This window comes from Lithobates pipiens, unplaced genomic scaffold, assembly GCF_037356315.1.
Source record: "Lithobates pipiens isolate NorthernLeopardFrog02 unplaced genomic scaffold, aLitPip1_a1.2 Scaffold_27, whole genome shotgun sequence".
NCBI classification, from domain to species: domain Eukaryota; kingdom Metazoa; phylum Chordata; class Amphibia; order Anura; family Ranidae; genus Lithobates; species Lithobates pipiens.
The window spans coordinates 2352212-2370432 of NW_027507788.1; the positions used below are offsets into that span (position 1 = coordinate 2352212).

General features: G+C 48.1%; 1 protein-coding gene across 4 annotated transcripts in view; it reads left to right on the forward strand.

Annotated features, from left to right (window-relative positions):
• The window catches only part of ZBTB17 (zinc finger and BTB domain containing 17), a 35540-nt gene extending 17319 nt beyond the window's left edge, over positions 1-18221 (forward strand). For all 4 annotated transcript variants that reach the window (XM_077456272.1, XM_077456269.1, XM_077456271.1 and 1 more), the window contains 10 exons: positions 1596-1987; positions 4032-4174; positions 4260-4560; positions 4650-4737; positions 6302-6418; positions 8106-8226; positions 8970-9100; positions 9248-9478; positions 11632-11721; positions 17827-18221. In XM_077456272.1, coding sequence (XP_077312398.1) covers positions 1596-1987; positions 4032-4174; positions 4260-4560; positions 4650-4737; positions 6302-6418; positions 8106-8226; positions 8970-9100; positions 9248-9478; positions 11632-11721; positions 17827-18089 — 1877 coding nt within the window. In that variant the 3' untranslated portion in view covers positions 18090-18221. The remainder of the gene's footprint in view (positions 1-1595; positions 1988-4031; positions 4175-4259; positions 4561-4649; positions 4738-6301; positions 6419-8105; positions 8227-8969; positions 9101-9247; positions 9479-11631; positions 11722-17826) is intronic.

Consider the following 18221-nt stretch of genomic DNA (forward strand, 5'->3'; position numbering starts at 1 on the left):
CTTACTTCCTATCCTTCTCGTCTCTGCTCTTGTTTTTCCTCTCTCTCTACTGCTTGGTATTCCTATATCTTTCTGCCAGTCTCTTTCTCCCTTTTCCTCATGGCTGGTGTTCCTACGTGCCTTGCTGCTCCTCTAGCACACTACTTCGTAGATGCTGCTTCTCATGAGAGGTTAATACTGTTGGTAGCTGTTTATGATTGGATGCGGGGCTACCCTACTGGACCCTAAGGTGGGCAACGCCACTCGTTGACTAACACTGGATGGGTGGTCCCTGCAGCCCTCTCTTCTCTGTTCTAACTGTTCTACTATGTTGTAGTAATGCATGACGTGTAATGCACTCTTTGAATATAAATAAATATGTTATTTGGAAAAAAAAAAAAAAATTAGGAACAATGGTCTGGCAATTACTTGACTGAGTTCCCTAAGCACCCTCGGGTGCAAGCCATCTGGTGCCGGTGATTTATTAATGTTACGCTTTTTTGTCTGTTTCTGGTTTTTCCTCTGTTCGCCATGGAAGTGCTTCCTGTGATGTGTCATGAGGATAGACACTGCAGTTTTGGTTACTGAAGCCCCCCCCCCCCCCCCCCCCCCCGATTCCCTCGTGAAGACTGAGGAGAAGAATAAATTCAATACCTTCGCCATCTCCCCATCCTTTGTAACCAGATGTCCTTCCTCATTCTTTATAGGGCCAATATGGTCTGTCCTCCTTTTCTTACTATGTTTATATACTTAAAGCGGAGTTCCACCCAAAAGTGGAACATCCACTCATTTGTTCCCCCCCCCCCCCCCTCCGGTGCACCTTTCGGAGGGGAGGGAGGACAGGATACCGGTCTTTGACAGGTATCCTGGTCCCAATTCCGGGAACCACAGCCATGGATATTTTGTGGCTAGGCTTCCTCTTCTTCCCCCTGTTGCTGGTCTATTAGGAGAGAGGAGCGGAGAACCACGCATGTGCAGTAGGGTTCTCAGCGTGAAGCTGTAAGGCTACACTGCCGGGTTCCCTTACCTGCAATGGTGGTGGCAGCACCTGACAGCTGATGGAAACATCAGCTGTGGTGCCGACTTCACTGGACTCCTGGACAGGTAAGTGTCCCATTATTAAAAGCCAGCAGCTGCAGTATGTGTAGCTGCTGGTTTTTATCTTATGCAGCGGTGGGCGGACCTCCACTTTAAAGAATTTCTTGGATTTTTTTTTTCTACTCGCGTCCTCTGTGCCTTTCGTGTTCTAGCTTAGCCGCCCTGATTGCACCCTTCCATTTCTTGTTGCATTCTTTGTAAAGTTGGATTGCTGATGATGATCCCTCAGCCTTGTATTTTTTTGAAGGCCTTCTCCTTTGCTTTTATATGCATTTTTATATTGGAGTTAAGCCATCCAGCACTTTTGTTCGCTCTTTTAAATGTATTACCCAATGGGATGCATTGGCTAATGCCCTTATTTAATATGCTCTTAAAGCAAACCCTGGTACTTGGCTGGTACTGTGCCCTTCTGCATGATGGGAACTGTCTGGGTCCCTGAGGAATTGGAGCGTTGAGTATAATGAGGTGAGGCCCCGCCCCCCCCCCCCCCTGCTATAACTGATTTTCTTCTGTTGTAGGAGTCAACAGACAAACAAATGTTGGAATTGGTGACGATTTGATGACGCAGGAGGCGTGGCCAGTCCAGGAGAAGAACGACAGTACATCAGCGTGTGAATCGCAAACTAAAGAGCAGGAGATGCCGCAGGGGCAGACGCAAGAGAAGCTTCCGGCGGAGCCTGTCACAGAGCACACCAGCCCAGAGATGGGCATCCCCCACCTGGAGGGCAGTCAGGAGTCTGGACTGACCATTAATGAGGCCGGCATGGAGGAGGGGGAGGGGGAGGATGAGAACGAATCTGAGAGCAATGACGAGCAAGACATGCCCTCAACACCACGGCAACTGCGAGCCTCCAACTATGCCGACCGCACCGAGACCCGGCAGTACAGCGCCACCACACACGTGTGCGAGGTAAGGGACGGCAGAGACTAAAAATGTGTCTGAGACAAACTTTGTCCAGCTGCACAGAGCAGCCACTCATATTTTCACCCCTTCAATACCGGGCACTCCCCTCTCCCTTACTCAATACCGGGCATCCCCCCCCCTTACTCAATACCGGGCACTCCCCCCCCCCCTCCTCCTCCTCAATACCGGGCACTCCCCCCCCCCCCTCAATACCGGCAACGTGGACTTGTGAACACGCCTGAGCCCATCCTTACATGTGATCACTGTGACCGATCACGGCTAGCAACACAATTGTATACAATGTATGGCAATTGTATACAATGGATGGCATGAAAGGAAGCCATCCATTGTTTACAGCTGCTGTGATTGGTCACCACGATCACATGATACTGGAGCGGGCCGGTACACTGATCAGTCACCAGCTGTGGCCAATCGCAGCTAGCAACTCAGGCGATGACGGATTGTGCTGCCATGCGGCCCCACAAGAGGCTCGTTCTGGGAGGATGTAATTGTACTATAGGCTGGGTGGGAAGGTCGCTGTATATTTTTCAAGCTGTGTGGAGGAAAAAAAATGAAAGGAGCCGATTGGTTGCATAGAGAAGCGGAGTGACACAGTGATGAGTTCTCCGGATCTAAAAAGATGCGTAATTCAAATAGGTTTTATTGAAAAATGTAATTATCATGTAGATGAGGCGGGAAGAGGGAACCAGACAAAATATAGGAGGAGAGAACCAAGGAAGACAAAATATAGGAGGAGAGAACCAGGGAAGACCAAATTATAGGTGGAGAGATCCAGGGAAGACCAAATATAGGTGGAGAGAACCAGGGAAGACCAAATTATAGGTGGAGAGAACCAAGGAAGACCAAATATAGGTGGAGAGAACCAGGGAAGACCAAATTATAGGTGGAGAGAACCAGGGAAGACCAAATATAGGAGGAGGGAACCAGGGAAGACAAAATATAGGAGGGAACCAGAAAATACAAAATTATAGGAGGAGGGAACCAGGGAAGACAAAATATAGGAGGAGGGAACCAGGGAAATACAAATCTAGGAGGAGAGAACCAAGGAAGACCAAATATAGGAGGAGAGACCCAGGGAAGGCCAAATATAGGAGGAGAGACCCAGGGAAGGCCAAATATAGGAGGAGAGACCCAGGGAAGGCCAAATATAGGAGGAGAGACCCAGGGAAGACCAAATATAGGAGGAGGGAACCAGGGAAGACCAAATTATAGGAGGAGGGAACCAGGGAAGACCAAATTATAGGAGGGGGGAACCAGGGAAGACAAAATTTAGGAGGAGGGAACCAGGGAAGACCAAATTATAGGAGGGGGGAACCAGGGAAAACCAAATTATAGGAGGAGGGAACCAGGGAAGACCAAATTATAGGAGGAGGGAACCAGGGAAGACAAAATTTAGGAGGAGGGAACCAGGGAAGACCAAATTATAGGAGGGGGGAACCAGGGAAAACCAAATTATAGGAGGAGGGAACCAGGGAAGACAAAATTATAGGAGGGGGGAACCAGGGAAGACAAAATTTAGGAGGAGGGAACCAGGGAAGGCAAAATAGAAGCAAATTAAACTTCAGCTTTAAAGCTCTGTCACGCCTGGCATGAGATTCAGGAATCAAATGAAGCCGACTTCAATTGAGAACCATTTGTCTTCATATTTCCTGTCATGATGGGAGGAGGACGCTCACTTTTTGCTAAAGCTTTTATGTCCTTCACTAAACATAGGGCTTTCTTGGACCCTTGTATTTGTGTCACGATGTTGGATGGTTTCATTTGGATATTTCCTTCAGTTTTCTTTTTTATTGCTGTCTGTTTGTTGCTATTTCCTTCATCTTCTGTCATGTGACTAGAATGGGAATAGTGAGGATGATTTTTGACAATTGTCCCGGATGAGCCCCCAAGTTGGTGAGGAGCGGGAGACTCAGAAAGCAATCACACCGGACTGAGGTTCTGTTGCCTCCCCATTGGAGCCTCATCCTTCGATTCTGGTGTCTCTCCAGCCTGAGATATCAGTTGGTGACTTTGTCCTCTCTCCCGCCAGTACTGCAATAAAGAGTTCACCCACACGGGCAACTACACCCGCCACATCCGCATTCATACCGGTGAGAAGCCGTACCGATGCCAGGAGTGTGACAAAGCTTTCTCTGACCCTGCCGCCTGCAAAGCCCATGAGAAAACGCACAGGTGAGTGTCGGCCATGTTGTTCCATGCCATCGTGATCCCAGGCATGGGGGTTGATGGGAGATAATGATCCTTCTCTGCTCTCCAGCCCTCTGAAGCCTCACGGCTGCGATGACTGCGGGAAAAGTTACCGGCTGGTGAGTCTGCTGAATCTGCACAAGAAGCGGCACTCGGGCGAGCCCACCTACTACTGCAAGGTGTGCGGCAAACTCTTCACCACGTCCGGCAACCTGAAGAGGCACCAACTGGTCCACAGCGGGGAAAAACCCTACCAGTGCGAATACTGCAACCGCCCATTCTCTGACCCCACCTCCAAGATGCGTCACCTGGAGACCCACGACACCAACAAGGAGCACAAGTGCCCGCACTGCGACAAAAAGTTCAACCAGGTGAGTGGAGCCAGTGCTGCCTTATCTGGTGCTGTATGTGAGGCCCCTCTTGTGTTTACTCATCTCTGTTTTATCAACTTCTTGTCCAGCTGGGGAACCTGAAAGCTCACCTGAAGATCCACATTGCCGACGGACCTCTGAAGTGCCGGGAATGTGGGAAGCAGTTCACCACCTCAGGTGATGAGATGTCAGATTTCTCCTCTAGAGCCAGAAATGCCACCTGTCTTCAATCTCTGAACTCCATCTCTGATTTCCACCTCTGACTTCAATCTCTGACCTCCTCCCCTGACCTCAACCTCTGACTTCCTCCCCTGACCTCAACCTCTGACTTCAATCTCTGACCTCCTCCCCTGACCTCAACCTCTGACTTCAATCTCTGACCTCCTCCCCTGACCTCAACCTCTGACTTCAATCTCTGACCTCCTCATTTGACCTCCATCACTGATTTTTCCTCCTCCTGACCTCCCATCTCTGATTTTTCCTCCTCCTGACCTCCCATCTCTGATTTTTCCTCCTCCTGACCTCCATCTCTGATTTTTCCTCCTCCTGACCTCCATCTCTGATTTTTCCTCCTCCTGACCTCCATCTCTGATTTTTCCTCCTCCTGACCTCCATCTCTGATTTTTCCTCCTCCTGACCTCCATCTCTGATTTTTCCTCCTCCTGACCTCCCATCTCTGATTTTTCCTCCTCCTGACCTCCATCTCTGATTTTTCCTCCTCCTGACCTCCATCTCTGATTTTTCCTCCTCCTGACCTCCATCTCTGATTTTTCCTCCTCCTGACCTCCCATCTCTGATTTTTCCTCCTCCTGACCTCCATGTCTGATTTTTTTTTCCTCCTCCTGACCTCCCATCTCTGATTTTCCTCCTCCTGACCTCCCATCTCTGATTTTTCCTCCTCCTGACCTCCCATCTCTGATTTTCCTCCTCCTGACCTCCCATCTCTGATTTCCCTCCTCCTGACCTCCCATCTCTGATTTCCTCCTCCTGACCTCCATCTCTGATTTTCCCCCTCCTGACCTCCATCTCTGATTTTTCCTCCTCCTGACCTCCCATCTCTGATTTTTCCTCCTCCTGACCTCCCATCTCTGATTTTTCCTCCTCCTGACCTCCCATCTCTGATTTCCCTCCTCCTGACCTCCCATCTCTGATTTCCTCCTCCTGACCTCCATCTCTGATTTCCTCCTCCTGACCTCCCATCTCTGATTTTTTTTTTTTTTTTTTTTCCATCTCTGATTTTCCTCCTCCTGACCTCCCATCTCTGATTTTTCCTCCTCCTGACCTCCCATCACTGATTTCCCTCCTCCTGACCTCCCATCACTGATTTTCCTCCTCCTGACCTCCCATCTCTGATTTTCCCCCTCCTGACCTCCATCTCTGATTTTTTTTTTTTTTCCTCCTCCTGACCTCCATCTCTGATTTTCCTCCTCCTGACCTCCCATCACTGATTTCCCTCCTCCTGACCTCCCATCTCAGATTTTTTCTCCTCCTGACCTCCATCTCTGATTTTCCTCCTCCTGACCTCCCATCTCTGATTTTTCCTCCTCCTGACCTCCCATCACTGATTTCCCTCCTCCTGACCTCCCATCTCAGATTTTTCCTCCTCCTGACCTCCATCTCTGATTTTTCCTCCTCCTGACCTCCATCACTGATTTCCCTCCTCCTGACCTCCATCACTGATTTCCCTCCTCCTCCTGACCTCCATCTCTCTGACCTGATTCTTTGTCTATCTGTCATATAGGAAACTTAAAGAGACATCTGCGCATTCACAGTGGGGAGAAACCTTATGTGTGCGTCCATTGCAAGAGGAAGTTCGCTGACCCCGGCGCACTACAGAGACATGTCCGAACACACACCGGTAATAATCTGACTATATACTGATCTGGATTCCTAATCTGTGCCAAATACCACCCTGTCTGCCCGCTCATGTATCCTGCCCTATATACTACCCTGACTGTCTGCCTTCTCATACAACTGTGTTTACTCTTTTTATATCATGATGAAACTACCAAAATGACCCTGATCGAAAGTTTACATACCCCAGTTCTTAATACCGTGTATTGCCCCCTCTAACACCAATAACAGCTTGAAGTCTTTTGTGGTATTTGTGGATGAGGCTCTTTATCTTCTCGGATGGTAAAGCTGCCCGTTCCTCTCCAGTTCCTGGAAATTCTTGGTCTGTCTTCCATGAAGGGCACGTCTGAGATCTCCCCAGAGGGGCCCAATGATATTGAGGTCAGGAGACTGAGATGGCCACTCCAGAACCTTCACTTTATTCTGCTGTAGCCAATGACAGGCGGACTTGGCCTTGTGTTTTGGATCATTGTCATGTTGGAATGTCCAAGTACATCCCATGCACACCGATGAATGCAAATGTTCCTCCGGTATTTTTGATAACATTCTGCATTTATCTTGCTATCAGTTTTGACCAAATCTCCTGTGCCTTTGTATCTCACACATCCCCAAAACATCAGCGACCCACCGCCGTGTTTCACAGTAGGGATGGTGGACCTTTCATCATAGGCCTTGTTGACTCCTCTCCAAATGTAGTGTTTATGGTTGTGGCCAAAAAGATCAATTTTGGTCTCATCTCTCCAAATGACTTTGTGCCGGAAGGTTTGAGTCTTGTCTCTGTGATGTTTAGCGTATTGTAAGCCAGATACTTTGTGTAATAATGGCTTCTTATGGAGACTTGGCCATGCAGCCCATCTTTATTCAAGTGCCTGCTTTATTGTCCATCTTGGAACATCCCCACCACATGTTTTCAGAGAGTCCTGCATCTCCCCTGAAGTTATTTGTGGGTTTTCTTTGCATCCCGAACAATTTTTCTGGCAGTTGTGGCTGAAATTTTAGTTGGTCTACCTGACCGTGGTTTGGTTTCATCAGAACCCCTCATTCTCTACTTCTTGAATAGAGTTTGAACACTGCTGATTGGCATTCTCAATTCCTTTTTATATCCATTTCCTGATTTATACAGTTTAACTACCTTTTCCCGCAGATCCTTTGACAATTCTTTTTGCTTTCCCCATGACTCAGAATCCAGAGAGGTCAGTGCAGCACTGGATGGAAGATGGAAGGGTCTGTCAGGAGTCCAGAAACTCATTGACCTTTTATACACACTAATTACAATCAGATCACAGGGGAGGATGGGGACCTTTATAGCCATTCAAACCCCTTTGCGTCACCTTGTGTGCATGTTATCAGGCCAAAATCACCGGGGTATGTAAACTTTTGATCAGAGGCATTTGGTTTTCTGTTGTGATTATGATATAAAAAGAGTAAACACAGTTGATTGATAATAAATGGCTTCAGCCAATCACTGACCACGAGTGAGAGAAAAGATTTTATCATTCATATTCTCTGAAAAATGGCCAAGAAATCATAAATTCTGCCACCAGGGTGTGTAAACTTATGAGCACAACTGTCTACTATGCTACCCTGATTGTCTGCCCTATATACTACCCTGACTGTCTCTTTCCTTTTCCTTGGGTGCACTCTTATGTTCTCTGCCTGTAGTACTCTGCAATCTATATTCTGCATTACAGGAGAGAAGCCGTGTCTGTGTGTGATATGCGGGAAGGCGTTCACCCAGGCCAGCTCACTCATCGCTCATGTCCGGCAGCACACGGGGGAGAAGCCGTACGTCTGTGAGCGCTGCGGTAAGAGGTGAGTGCTCGGATAACCCCCGGGAAGAGGCAAGTGCTCTCGGGGAGGGGGGGGGGGGTCCGGGAAGAGGCAGGTGCTCTCGGGGAGGGAGGGGGGTCCGGGAAGAGGCAGGTGCTGGAGGTGACCCCTGGAAGAGGCGATTGTTCGGGAGGGGGGGACCCCTGAAAGAGGAGAGTGCTCGGGGGGGGGGGGGGCATGAAGAGGCGAGTGCTGGGGGGGGGGGGGGGGCACCTGGAAGAGGCAGTGCTTGAAGTGACCCCCTGGAAGAGGCGGGTGCTTGAGGTGACCCCTGGAAGAGGCGGGTGCTTGAGGTGACCCCTGGAAGAGGCGGGTGCTTGAGGTGACCCCTGGAAGAGGCGGGTGCTTGAGGTGACCCCTGGAAGAGGCGGGTGCTTGAGGTGACCCCTGGAAAAGGCTGATGCTTGAGGTGACCCCGGGAAGAGGCAGGTGCTTGAGGTGACCCCGGGCAGGGGCAGGTGCTTGAGGTGACCCCGGGCAGGGGCAGGTGCTTGAGGTGACCCCGGGCAGGGGCAGGTGCTTGAGGTGACCCCGGGCAGAGGCAGGTGCAGGTGCTTGAGGTGACCCCGGGCAGAGGCTGGTGCATGAGGTGACCCCAGGAAGAGGCGACTGCTCGGGGGGGACCCTGGACAGGAGGCAGGTGCTCGGGGGGGCGAGTGCTTGGGGGACCCCGAGGAGATGCTCACTGCCTCTGATGGTTCATCTAACAATATTTATTTTTTTAGGTTTGTTCAGTCCAGTCAGCTGGCCAATCACATCCGTCACCATGACAACATCCGGCCGCACAAGTGTAACGTCTGTAACAAGGCCTTCGTCAATGTGGGTGACCTGACCAAACACGTCATCATTCACACAGGTGAGCAAATGGGCGCCGCACTTCATACCCGGGGCGGTACAGCGATTGTGTGATGACAATGTGACATTGGGTTGGCGTGTTGCATGTGATGACAATGTGACATTGGATTGGCGTGTTGTATGTGATGACAATGTGACATTTGCACAGGGGAGAAGCCGTATCTCTGTGATAAGTGCGGTCGGGGCTTCAACCGCGTGGACAACCTTCGATCCCACGTGAAGACCGTCCACAAGGGGAAGGCCGGCATGAAGATGGTGGACCAGGAGGAGGGCGAGGTGGATGAGGAGGAGGAGGTCAACATTGTGACTGTGACCCCGGAGGAGATGGTAACTTTGGACGCGGGAGATATCGCCAATGCTGGGGTCACCGAGCTGACAGGTGAGATCACATATTCATTCAGGTCATAAGAGAGCGACCAATCAGATCTCACTAGGTGATCATTATTGTACCGCTCCACGACAAGCTGCGTGCGTTTTAAAATGGCTAAAAAGCTCTTCAGCTATTTGAAACGCACGCTGCTTGTCAGAGAGCAGCTTTCACAGACTCCAGAGATGCAAACGTGCTGATGACTTGCTAGGACTGCATAAGATATACATTATCTGACAAAAGTAAGTACACCCCTCAGTGACATTTCTTCTCTCTTTTCATGTGACAACACTGAAGAAATGACACTTGTCTACAATGTAAAGTAGTGAGTGTACAGCTTGTATAACAGTGTAAATTTCCTGTCCCCTCAAAATAACTCAACACACAGCCATTAATGTCTAAACCGCTGGCAACAAAAGTCAGTACACCCCTAAGTGAAAATCTCCAAATTGGGCGCAAAGTGTCAATATTTTGTGAGGCCGCCATTATTTTCCAGCACTGCCTTCACCCTCTTGGGCATGGAGGTCACCAGAGCTTCACAGGTCACCACTGGAGTCCTCTTCCCCTCCCCCATGATGACATCACAGAGCTGGTGGATGTTGGAGACCTTCCCCTCCTCCATCTTCCCTCTGAGGATCCCCCACAGATGATCAATAGGGTTTAGGTCTGGAGACATGCTTGGCCAGTCCATCACCTTTACCCTCAGCTTCTTTAGCAAGGCAGTGGTGGTCTTGGAGGTGTGTTTGGGGTGGTTATCATGTTGGAATTCTGCCCTGCGGTCCAGTCTCTGAAGGGAGGGGATCATGCTCTGCTTCAGTATGTCACAGTACATGTTGGCATTCATGGTCCCCTCAATGATCTGTAGCCCCCCAGTGCCGGCAGCACTCATGCAGCCCCAGACCATGACACCCCCACCACCATGCCTGACTGTAGACAAGACACACTTGTCTTTGTCCTCCTCACCTGGTTGCCCCCACACACGCCTGACACCATCTGACACCAAATACCTTTATCTTGGTCTCATCAGAGCACAGGACATGGTTCCAGTAATCCATCTCCTTAGTCTGCTTGTCTTTCTTTCTTGTGCATCATCTTTAGAAGAGGCTTCCTTCTGGGATGACAGTCATGCAGACCAATTTGATGCAGTGTGCGGCGTATGGTCTGAGCACTGACAGGCTGACCCCCCCACCCCTACAACCTCTGCAGCAATGCTGGCAGCACTCATACGTCTATTTCCCAAAGACAACCTCTGGATATGACGCTGATCACGTGACCTCAACTTCTTTGGTGGACCATGGCGAGGCCTGTTCTGAGGGGAACCTGTCCTGTTATACCGCTGTATGGTCTTGGCCACCGTGCTGCGGATCAGTTTCAGGGTCTTGGCAATCTTCTTATAGCCTAGGTCATCTTTATGTAGAGCAACAATTCTTATCTTCAGACCCTCAGAGAGTTCTTTGCCATGAGGTGCCATGTTGTACTTCCAGTGACCAGTATGAGAGAGTGAGAGCGATAACACCAAATTTAACACACCCGCTCCCCATTTACACCTGAGACCTTGTAACACTAACGGGTCACATGACACCAGGGAGGGAAAATGGCTAATCGGGCCCAATCTGGAGATTTTCACTTAGGGGTGTCCTGACTTTTGTTGCCAGCGGTTTAGACATTAATGGCTGTGTGTTGAGTTATTTTGAGGGGACAGGAAATTTACACTGTTATACAAGCTGTACACTCACTACTTTACATTGTAGACAAGTGTCATTTCTTCAGTGTTGTCACATGAGAAGAGAGAAGAAAAGATTTACACACATGTGAGGGAGGGGTGTACTTATTTTTTGTGAGATACTGTGTATGTATGTATATATATATATATATATATATATATATAATTATTGTGTATATACACACCTCCACACAGGAAGGAAAGAGATTTGTCCAGCACCTCCCCCTTCTACATCATCACTGTCTGATAAATGTAATAACTTTATTGGCCACTAGTGGGAGGGGCATGTCACCTGTCTGTGTAGATCTGCATATTGGAGGTACCTACTACATATTCTGGGGGAGGGGATAAATGCATTTCTGAGCCCCTTGTCATATAGGAGTAGAGAGCGCAGCATTTGATTGGTCGGGGAATGTTCTGACGCCGCTCTCTTGTCTCGTAGTTGTTCCTATCTCGGCCTCGGTGATGGCGGATGAGACAGAAGCACTTAAAGCCGAGATCAGCAAAGCTGTGAAGCAGGTGCAGGAAGCAGGTAATGACGCCGCTCGCCTTCTCATTATGACAGACGGCTCCGCTGAGCACCTCACAGAAACCGTCGGTCATTAACCCCGTCCAAGCTGACAGTACACTGATATGCGGCCTCACTGGACTGGGCTATTTTGGGGTGGGGGGCTCCACATCTGCCTTTGTGCTGGGAGAGCGCCGCAGAGACCGGGGGTCTTAGCGGGAGCCCCGAGTTTAGTTCTAATGATTGGGACCCAGAACTGCCGGTTCCTGATCACTGCGATAGTCTCTGATTGGCTATCACAATGATCAGTTATGGTGAAGCCCGCCCCTGTGATTCTCTTCTTGCAGAGAGAAACAAACAAGTTTGTGTAAAAAAAAAAATTAAAATACCCAGATGAAGGTGTCAGAGGAGGTTATTTATAAAAAGGGGTTCGGCGCCACTGCAAATTTGCTCAAATGGGGTGTGTACATAAAATAGAGGTACGCCTCCACCATTAGCCTATCACAGAGCCACAAGAGGTGTCATATAGATATCAGATCCTATCCAGAGGAGTGTATATATGAATTACACAGGAGGAGAGAGGGAAGGGAAGTACATATATAACCCCCCTAAAGCTAACTACTACTAATGTGCAGAATATAGAAAATAGAGACACACTGCCAACAATATTATACAACAATTCCTGAGCACAGCCAATCAGGTACCACAAAAGATGGCTATAAATTAGGCCAAGCTTGACTACGTAGACACAAAACTAGACAACTACGTAAGCAGCGGGAATTAGTAATATGGTAAATAACATATGCATAGCGTGCAGCAGTGATAAATACGTGGTAAATAATAAGATATTAATATGCCACTAAATTGATAAGTGTGTTGAAAAATGAACACAGTGAAATTAATTGCATGAATAAAAATAAATAAAGTGAAAATACGGTGACCATACAGTGTAATATACCCTCAAATAAATATGTGATAATACCAGGAATGTAAGTCCATAAAATAGGAGATACCGTGTTTCCCCGATAGTAAGACACCCCCGATTGTAAGACGTATCGGGAGTTTCAGAGGGGTCGGCTAATATAAGCCGTACCCCGAAAGTAAGACATATGTCTTACTTTCGGGGAAACACGGGGGTATTGCCGCCTCCAGTGGCGTACTAAGAGTGGGGCGGGGGGGTGCGGGCCGCACCGGGTGCCACACCCTGGGGGGGTGCCAGGCCAGCTCCCTCCCCCTCCGACTGAAGAGACAGCGCCGTTCTGATCAGTCTCGGGCAGCGGCTGTCACTCACAGCTGAGCAGAGTGAAGCCGCCTCCCCCTCCTCTTGTATGGCTACACGGTGCTGTCCATGAAGGAGAAGGAGGGGGAGGCGGCTTCACTGAAGCCGCCTCCCCCTCCTCCTCCTCCTCCTCCATACACAGCACTGTGTAGCCATACAAGAGGAGGGGGAGGTGGCTTCACTCTGCTCGGCTGTGAGTGACAGCCGCTGCCCGAGACTGATCAGAACGGCGCGACGCAACCACAGAGAAGGGGATTATTGCGCCAGGTCCCGGATCACTGCCGACAGGTGTCACTGGCTCTGTGTCCTCCCGGTACAGGTCAGTGCTGGTCATACAGAGAGAGACCAAGGAGGGGGAGGGGGGGTGTGAAGAGATTCTCTGCAGCTCTTATTATGTAACCGCAAGATGCAGCTGAGGAGGACTACAAGTCCCAACATACCGGGCTGTGTGGGCTTACAGTTCTCCTCTGCTGAGCATAGCAGCTTTGTATGCTTGGACTTGTAGTCCTCCATAGTGCAGCCTTGCATGCTGGGACTTGTAGGCCTCCTCTGTAGTACAGTGCAGCCTTGCATGCTGGGACTTGTAGTCCTCTGTAATGCAGTGCAGCCTTGCTTGCTGGGACTTGTAGTCCTCTTCTGTAGCGCAGTGCAGCTCTGCATGCTGGGATTTTTTTCCAATATAAGACATACCCCGAAAGTAAGACATAGTGGGGCTTTTGGGGATAAAAAGAAAGTAAGACACTGTCTTACTTTCGGGGAAACACGGTATTACATAAATAAATATTAAATAAATCAATGTGATAATTATTACCCAAGAAAATGCATATAAATCTCAGTTACCCCCAGATAATCTATTAAGAGCTATAAATGCAGTCCAAAAAGTGAAAAAATATATTACTAGAAAAAATTTAAAAATTAGTAATTAATACGTCCACAAAATCTTCACAGCAAAAAGAGTGCAGTAGGTGGAAAAGTGACTGGTGCCCAGGAACAGATTCGCCCCCTTTAGCTCCCCACTCACCGGAACTATGACCCCACACAGGGCAGTCAGGCCCGTAGATATCACACTGCTGACGTAGACGCGCTGATGAGAGATTATTTGCAGAGATTGTCGTCCACTCAAGTCCTGATGAGCAGGTGAGGCTGATATTGGTATTCAGAGTTTCCTCAAGGAAAAAAGAAGGGGGGAGGATTCCATAGTGTAGTAATTCCAACAAAGGTGTGTAGTTTTAAAAAAAACCATAAACTTTTATTCACACATCGGTATTCAGACAGAGATGTGTTTAGCAAAAATAAAAATATAATCACAAAAAATGTAATAACAGAAGGTAAATATATAAAATGAGCTAAACTACAAAAAACATTTTTTTATGGCATTCACAGAAAATACCAAACAGAAAACCCTTTGGGGGGGTATATAATGTACCACCCCAGTATGACACAAAGGGTAAATATCAGTACCAAGGAATAAAAAATATATATGATTAAAAAACCCAAAAATCTATATAATAAATTTGAAAAATAAAGCTGAAAATAAAAATCAAAAATGCAGAAAAAATGCAAAATAAAAAATATAAGTCTATATATGTAAAAGACTCATACTGTGCACAGAGTGTAGGTGGCTAAACGTATATATGCACCTCTCCAAAACCATAAGCCCTATAGCGAGCCCCGGTGAGAAGCTTTTTAAGGCGCTGATATTAGAGGATGTTAAATATAATACTAGGCAGCAGGGTTGGATGGACAGGGGGATTCAGTGCATCCGACCAATCCCCAAGTCAACAGTCCACTCCGTCCAAACAGGCTAACAACTGGGGGGATGGAGATAGCTCCGCCGTCGGTCCTCACACGGGGGTGTAGCGCTACCACCTGTATGAAGGCTCACAATGCCCAGCTTTAGCACGGGAGCAAGCATGTAGGCAACCGTACCTAGCGTGCGTTCCGTCCTGCGTTCCACCTAACACACGTGACAATGTGGAAGTGGCGTGCGTGATTGCGTCATACGCGTTTCATCATAAAACGTCCAGGATCGTCACTGAGGACGTCTTATGATGAAACGCGTATGACGCAATCACGCACGCCACTTCCGCATTGTTACGTGTGTTATCTCCATCCCCCCAGTTGTTAGCCTGTTTGGACGGAGTGGACTGTTGACTTGGGGACTGGTCGGATGCACTGAATCCCCCTGTCCATCCAACCCTGCTGCCTAGTATTATATTTAACATCCTCTAATATCAGCGCCTTAAAAAGCTTCTCACCAGGGCTCGCTATAGGGCTTATGGTTTTGGAGAGGTGCATATATTCGTTTAGCCACCTACACTCTGTGCACAGTATGAGTCTTTTACATATATAGACTTATATTTTTCATTTTGCATTTTTTCTGCATTTTTTGATTTTTATTTTCAGCTTTATTTTTCAAATTTATTATATAGATTTTTGGGTTTTTTAATCATATATATTTTTTATTCCTTGGTACCGATATTTACCCTTTGTGTCATACTGGGGTGGTACATTATATACCCCCCAAAGGGTTTTCTGTGTGGTATTTTCTGTGAATGCCATAAAAAAAAAATTTTTGTAGTTTAGCTCATTTTATATATTTACCTTCTGTTATTACATTTTTTGTGATTATATTTTTATTTTTGCTAAACACATCTCTGTCTGAATACCGATGTGTGAATAAAAGTTTATGGTTTTTTAAAACTACACACCTTTGTTGGAATTACTACACTATGGAATCCTCCCCCCTTCTTTTTTCCTTGAGGAAACTCTGAATACCAATATCAGCCTCACCTGCTCATCAGGACTTGAGTGGACGACAATCTCTGCAAATAATCTCTCATCAGCGCGTCTACGTCAGCAGTGTGATATCTACGGGCCTGACTGCCCTGTGTGGGGTCATAGTTCCGGTGAGTGGGGAGCTAAAGGGGGCGAATCTGTTCCTGGGCACCAGTCACTTTTCCACCTACTGCACTCTTTTTGCTGTGAAGATTTTGTGGACGTATTAATTACTAATTTTTAAATTTTTTCTAGTAATATATTTTTTCACTTTTTGGACGGCATTTATAGCTCTTAATAGATTATCTGGGGGTAACTTTGAGATTTATATGCATTTTCTTGGGTAATAATTATCACATTGATTTATTTAATATTTATTTATGTAATATCTCCTATTTTATGGATTTACATTCCTGGTATTATCACATATTTATTTGAGGGTATATTACACTGTATGGTCACCGTATTTTCACTTTATTTATTTTTATTCATGCAATTAACTTCACTGTGTTAATTTTTCAACACACTTATCAATTTAGTGGCATATTAATATCTTATTATTTACCACGTATTTATCACTGCTGCACGCTATGCATATGTTATTTACCATATTACTAATTCCCGCTGCTTACGTAGTTGTCTAGTTTTGTGTCTACGTAGTCAAGCTTGGCCTAATTTATAGCCATCTTTTGTGGTACCTGATTGGCTGTGCTCAGGAATTGTTGTATAATATGGTTGGCAGTGTGTCTCTATTTTCTATATTCTGCACATTAGTAGTAGTTAGCTTTAGGGGGGTTATATATGTACTTCCCTTCCCTCTCTCCTCCTGTGTAATTCATATATACACTCCTCTGGATAGGATCTGATATCTATATGACACCTCTTGTGGCTCTGTGATAGGCTAATGGTGGAGGCGTACCTCTATTTTATGTACACACCCCATTTGAGCAAATTTGCAGTGGCGCCGAACCCCTTTTTATAAATAACCTCCTCTGATTCTGGTTGCATCCCCTTAGGGGGTAGTAACTTTTAGGGTTGGCGACATTGGTTGTGAGTCCTTCTATTTACGCCTACATCTCATTTGAGCCTCCGTAGCGCGGCCTGGGATCTGTAAGGTCTGAGCACACATTCTTTTGACCAGATGAAGGTGTGATCGGGGTCAGAGGTCAGAGTCAGTAATTTGATTATTATTTTTTAAATTAATGTCAGTTGGTATTACCCGGGGGCGGGGTTGGGAGGGGCTAAGTCCTGCGGAGGAGGTCCTGAGAGATCTGCTGTTACCTTTTTATCCTGGGTGCCTCTCCGGATTATTGTGGCTTTGTCACCGGGGGTCTGACTTTCCTTGACTTCTGAGATTAGCCCCACCCACCTGCCATCCTCCTGTCCAGTGAGGGCATTTCAGAGACCATTACCCTCTTGCTGACCACATAACGCACATGTGCTGCTGTCCATGGACAGCCGTGACTTCTGTGCTGAGCGCACCCTCCCTACGTGCTCAGTACAGTGACTGAGCTGTCATAGACAACTAATGATTGGGTGCCGACTGGACTGGCCTGTGATCCGTGTGACAGCCAATCACATGATCAGGAAGTTTATCTCACCCCCCTCCCCCAACATAAAGACCTCAATTAAAGGGCTGCTGTGCGGAAAGGGGTTAAAATTACTGTTGGCTTAGGGGCTTAGCTGGGAAGTCTGGCCCCTGGAGAGCACAGGTGGGCGGGCGAGTCTGGACCCTGGAGAGCACAGGTGGGCGGGCGAGTCTGGCCCCTGGAGAGCACAGGTGGGCGGGCGAGTCTGGCCCCTGGAGTGTACAGGTGGGGGGGACTCGGCTGGGGAAGTCGGGCCCCTGGAGAGCACAGCTGGGGAAGTCGGGCCCCTGGAGAGCACAGCTGGGGAAGTCGGGCCCCTGGAGAGCACAGCTGCGAGGGACTCGGCTGGGGAAGTCGGGCCCCTGACAAAGATGATCCTGTGAAGGTGTCCTGCGGTTGGTGCTGTTCCTGGTCACATGACGGCTCCTCCTCCTCGTCTTGTGACATTTGTAGTAAATGAATCTTCTCTCCTCCTTTCCACAGATCCGAACACACAGATCCTCTATGCCTGCGACTCGTGCGGCGACAAGTTCCTGGACGCCAACAGCCTGGCAGAACACGTGCGGATGCACACGGCGCAGGCGCTGGTCATGTTCCAGTCGGACACGGACATTTATCAGCAGTACAATGCGCAGACCACGTGGCACACGGAACACGTGGTCCAGTCCGGCGACCTCCTCTTCCGCCAGCGAGATGGCACAGATGTGCCGCCACAGCCCATGGATTGTCAGAGTCCGGGGGAGTAAGTGCACTTTTGGGGATGGACTGTGGGGGGGAGGGGAGGGCGCTGTCTCATCGCTTTCTGATGTAAACATGAATCTGTGTAAGTTATGGCCTGTACCAGAGCCCTTATACGTTCAATAAATATTATTTTTTAA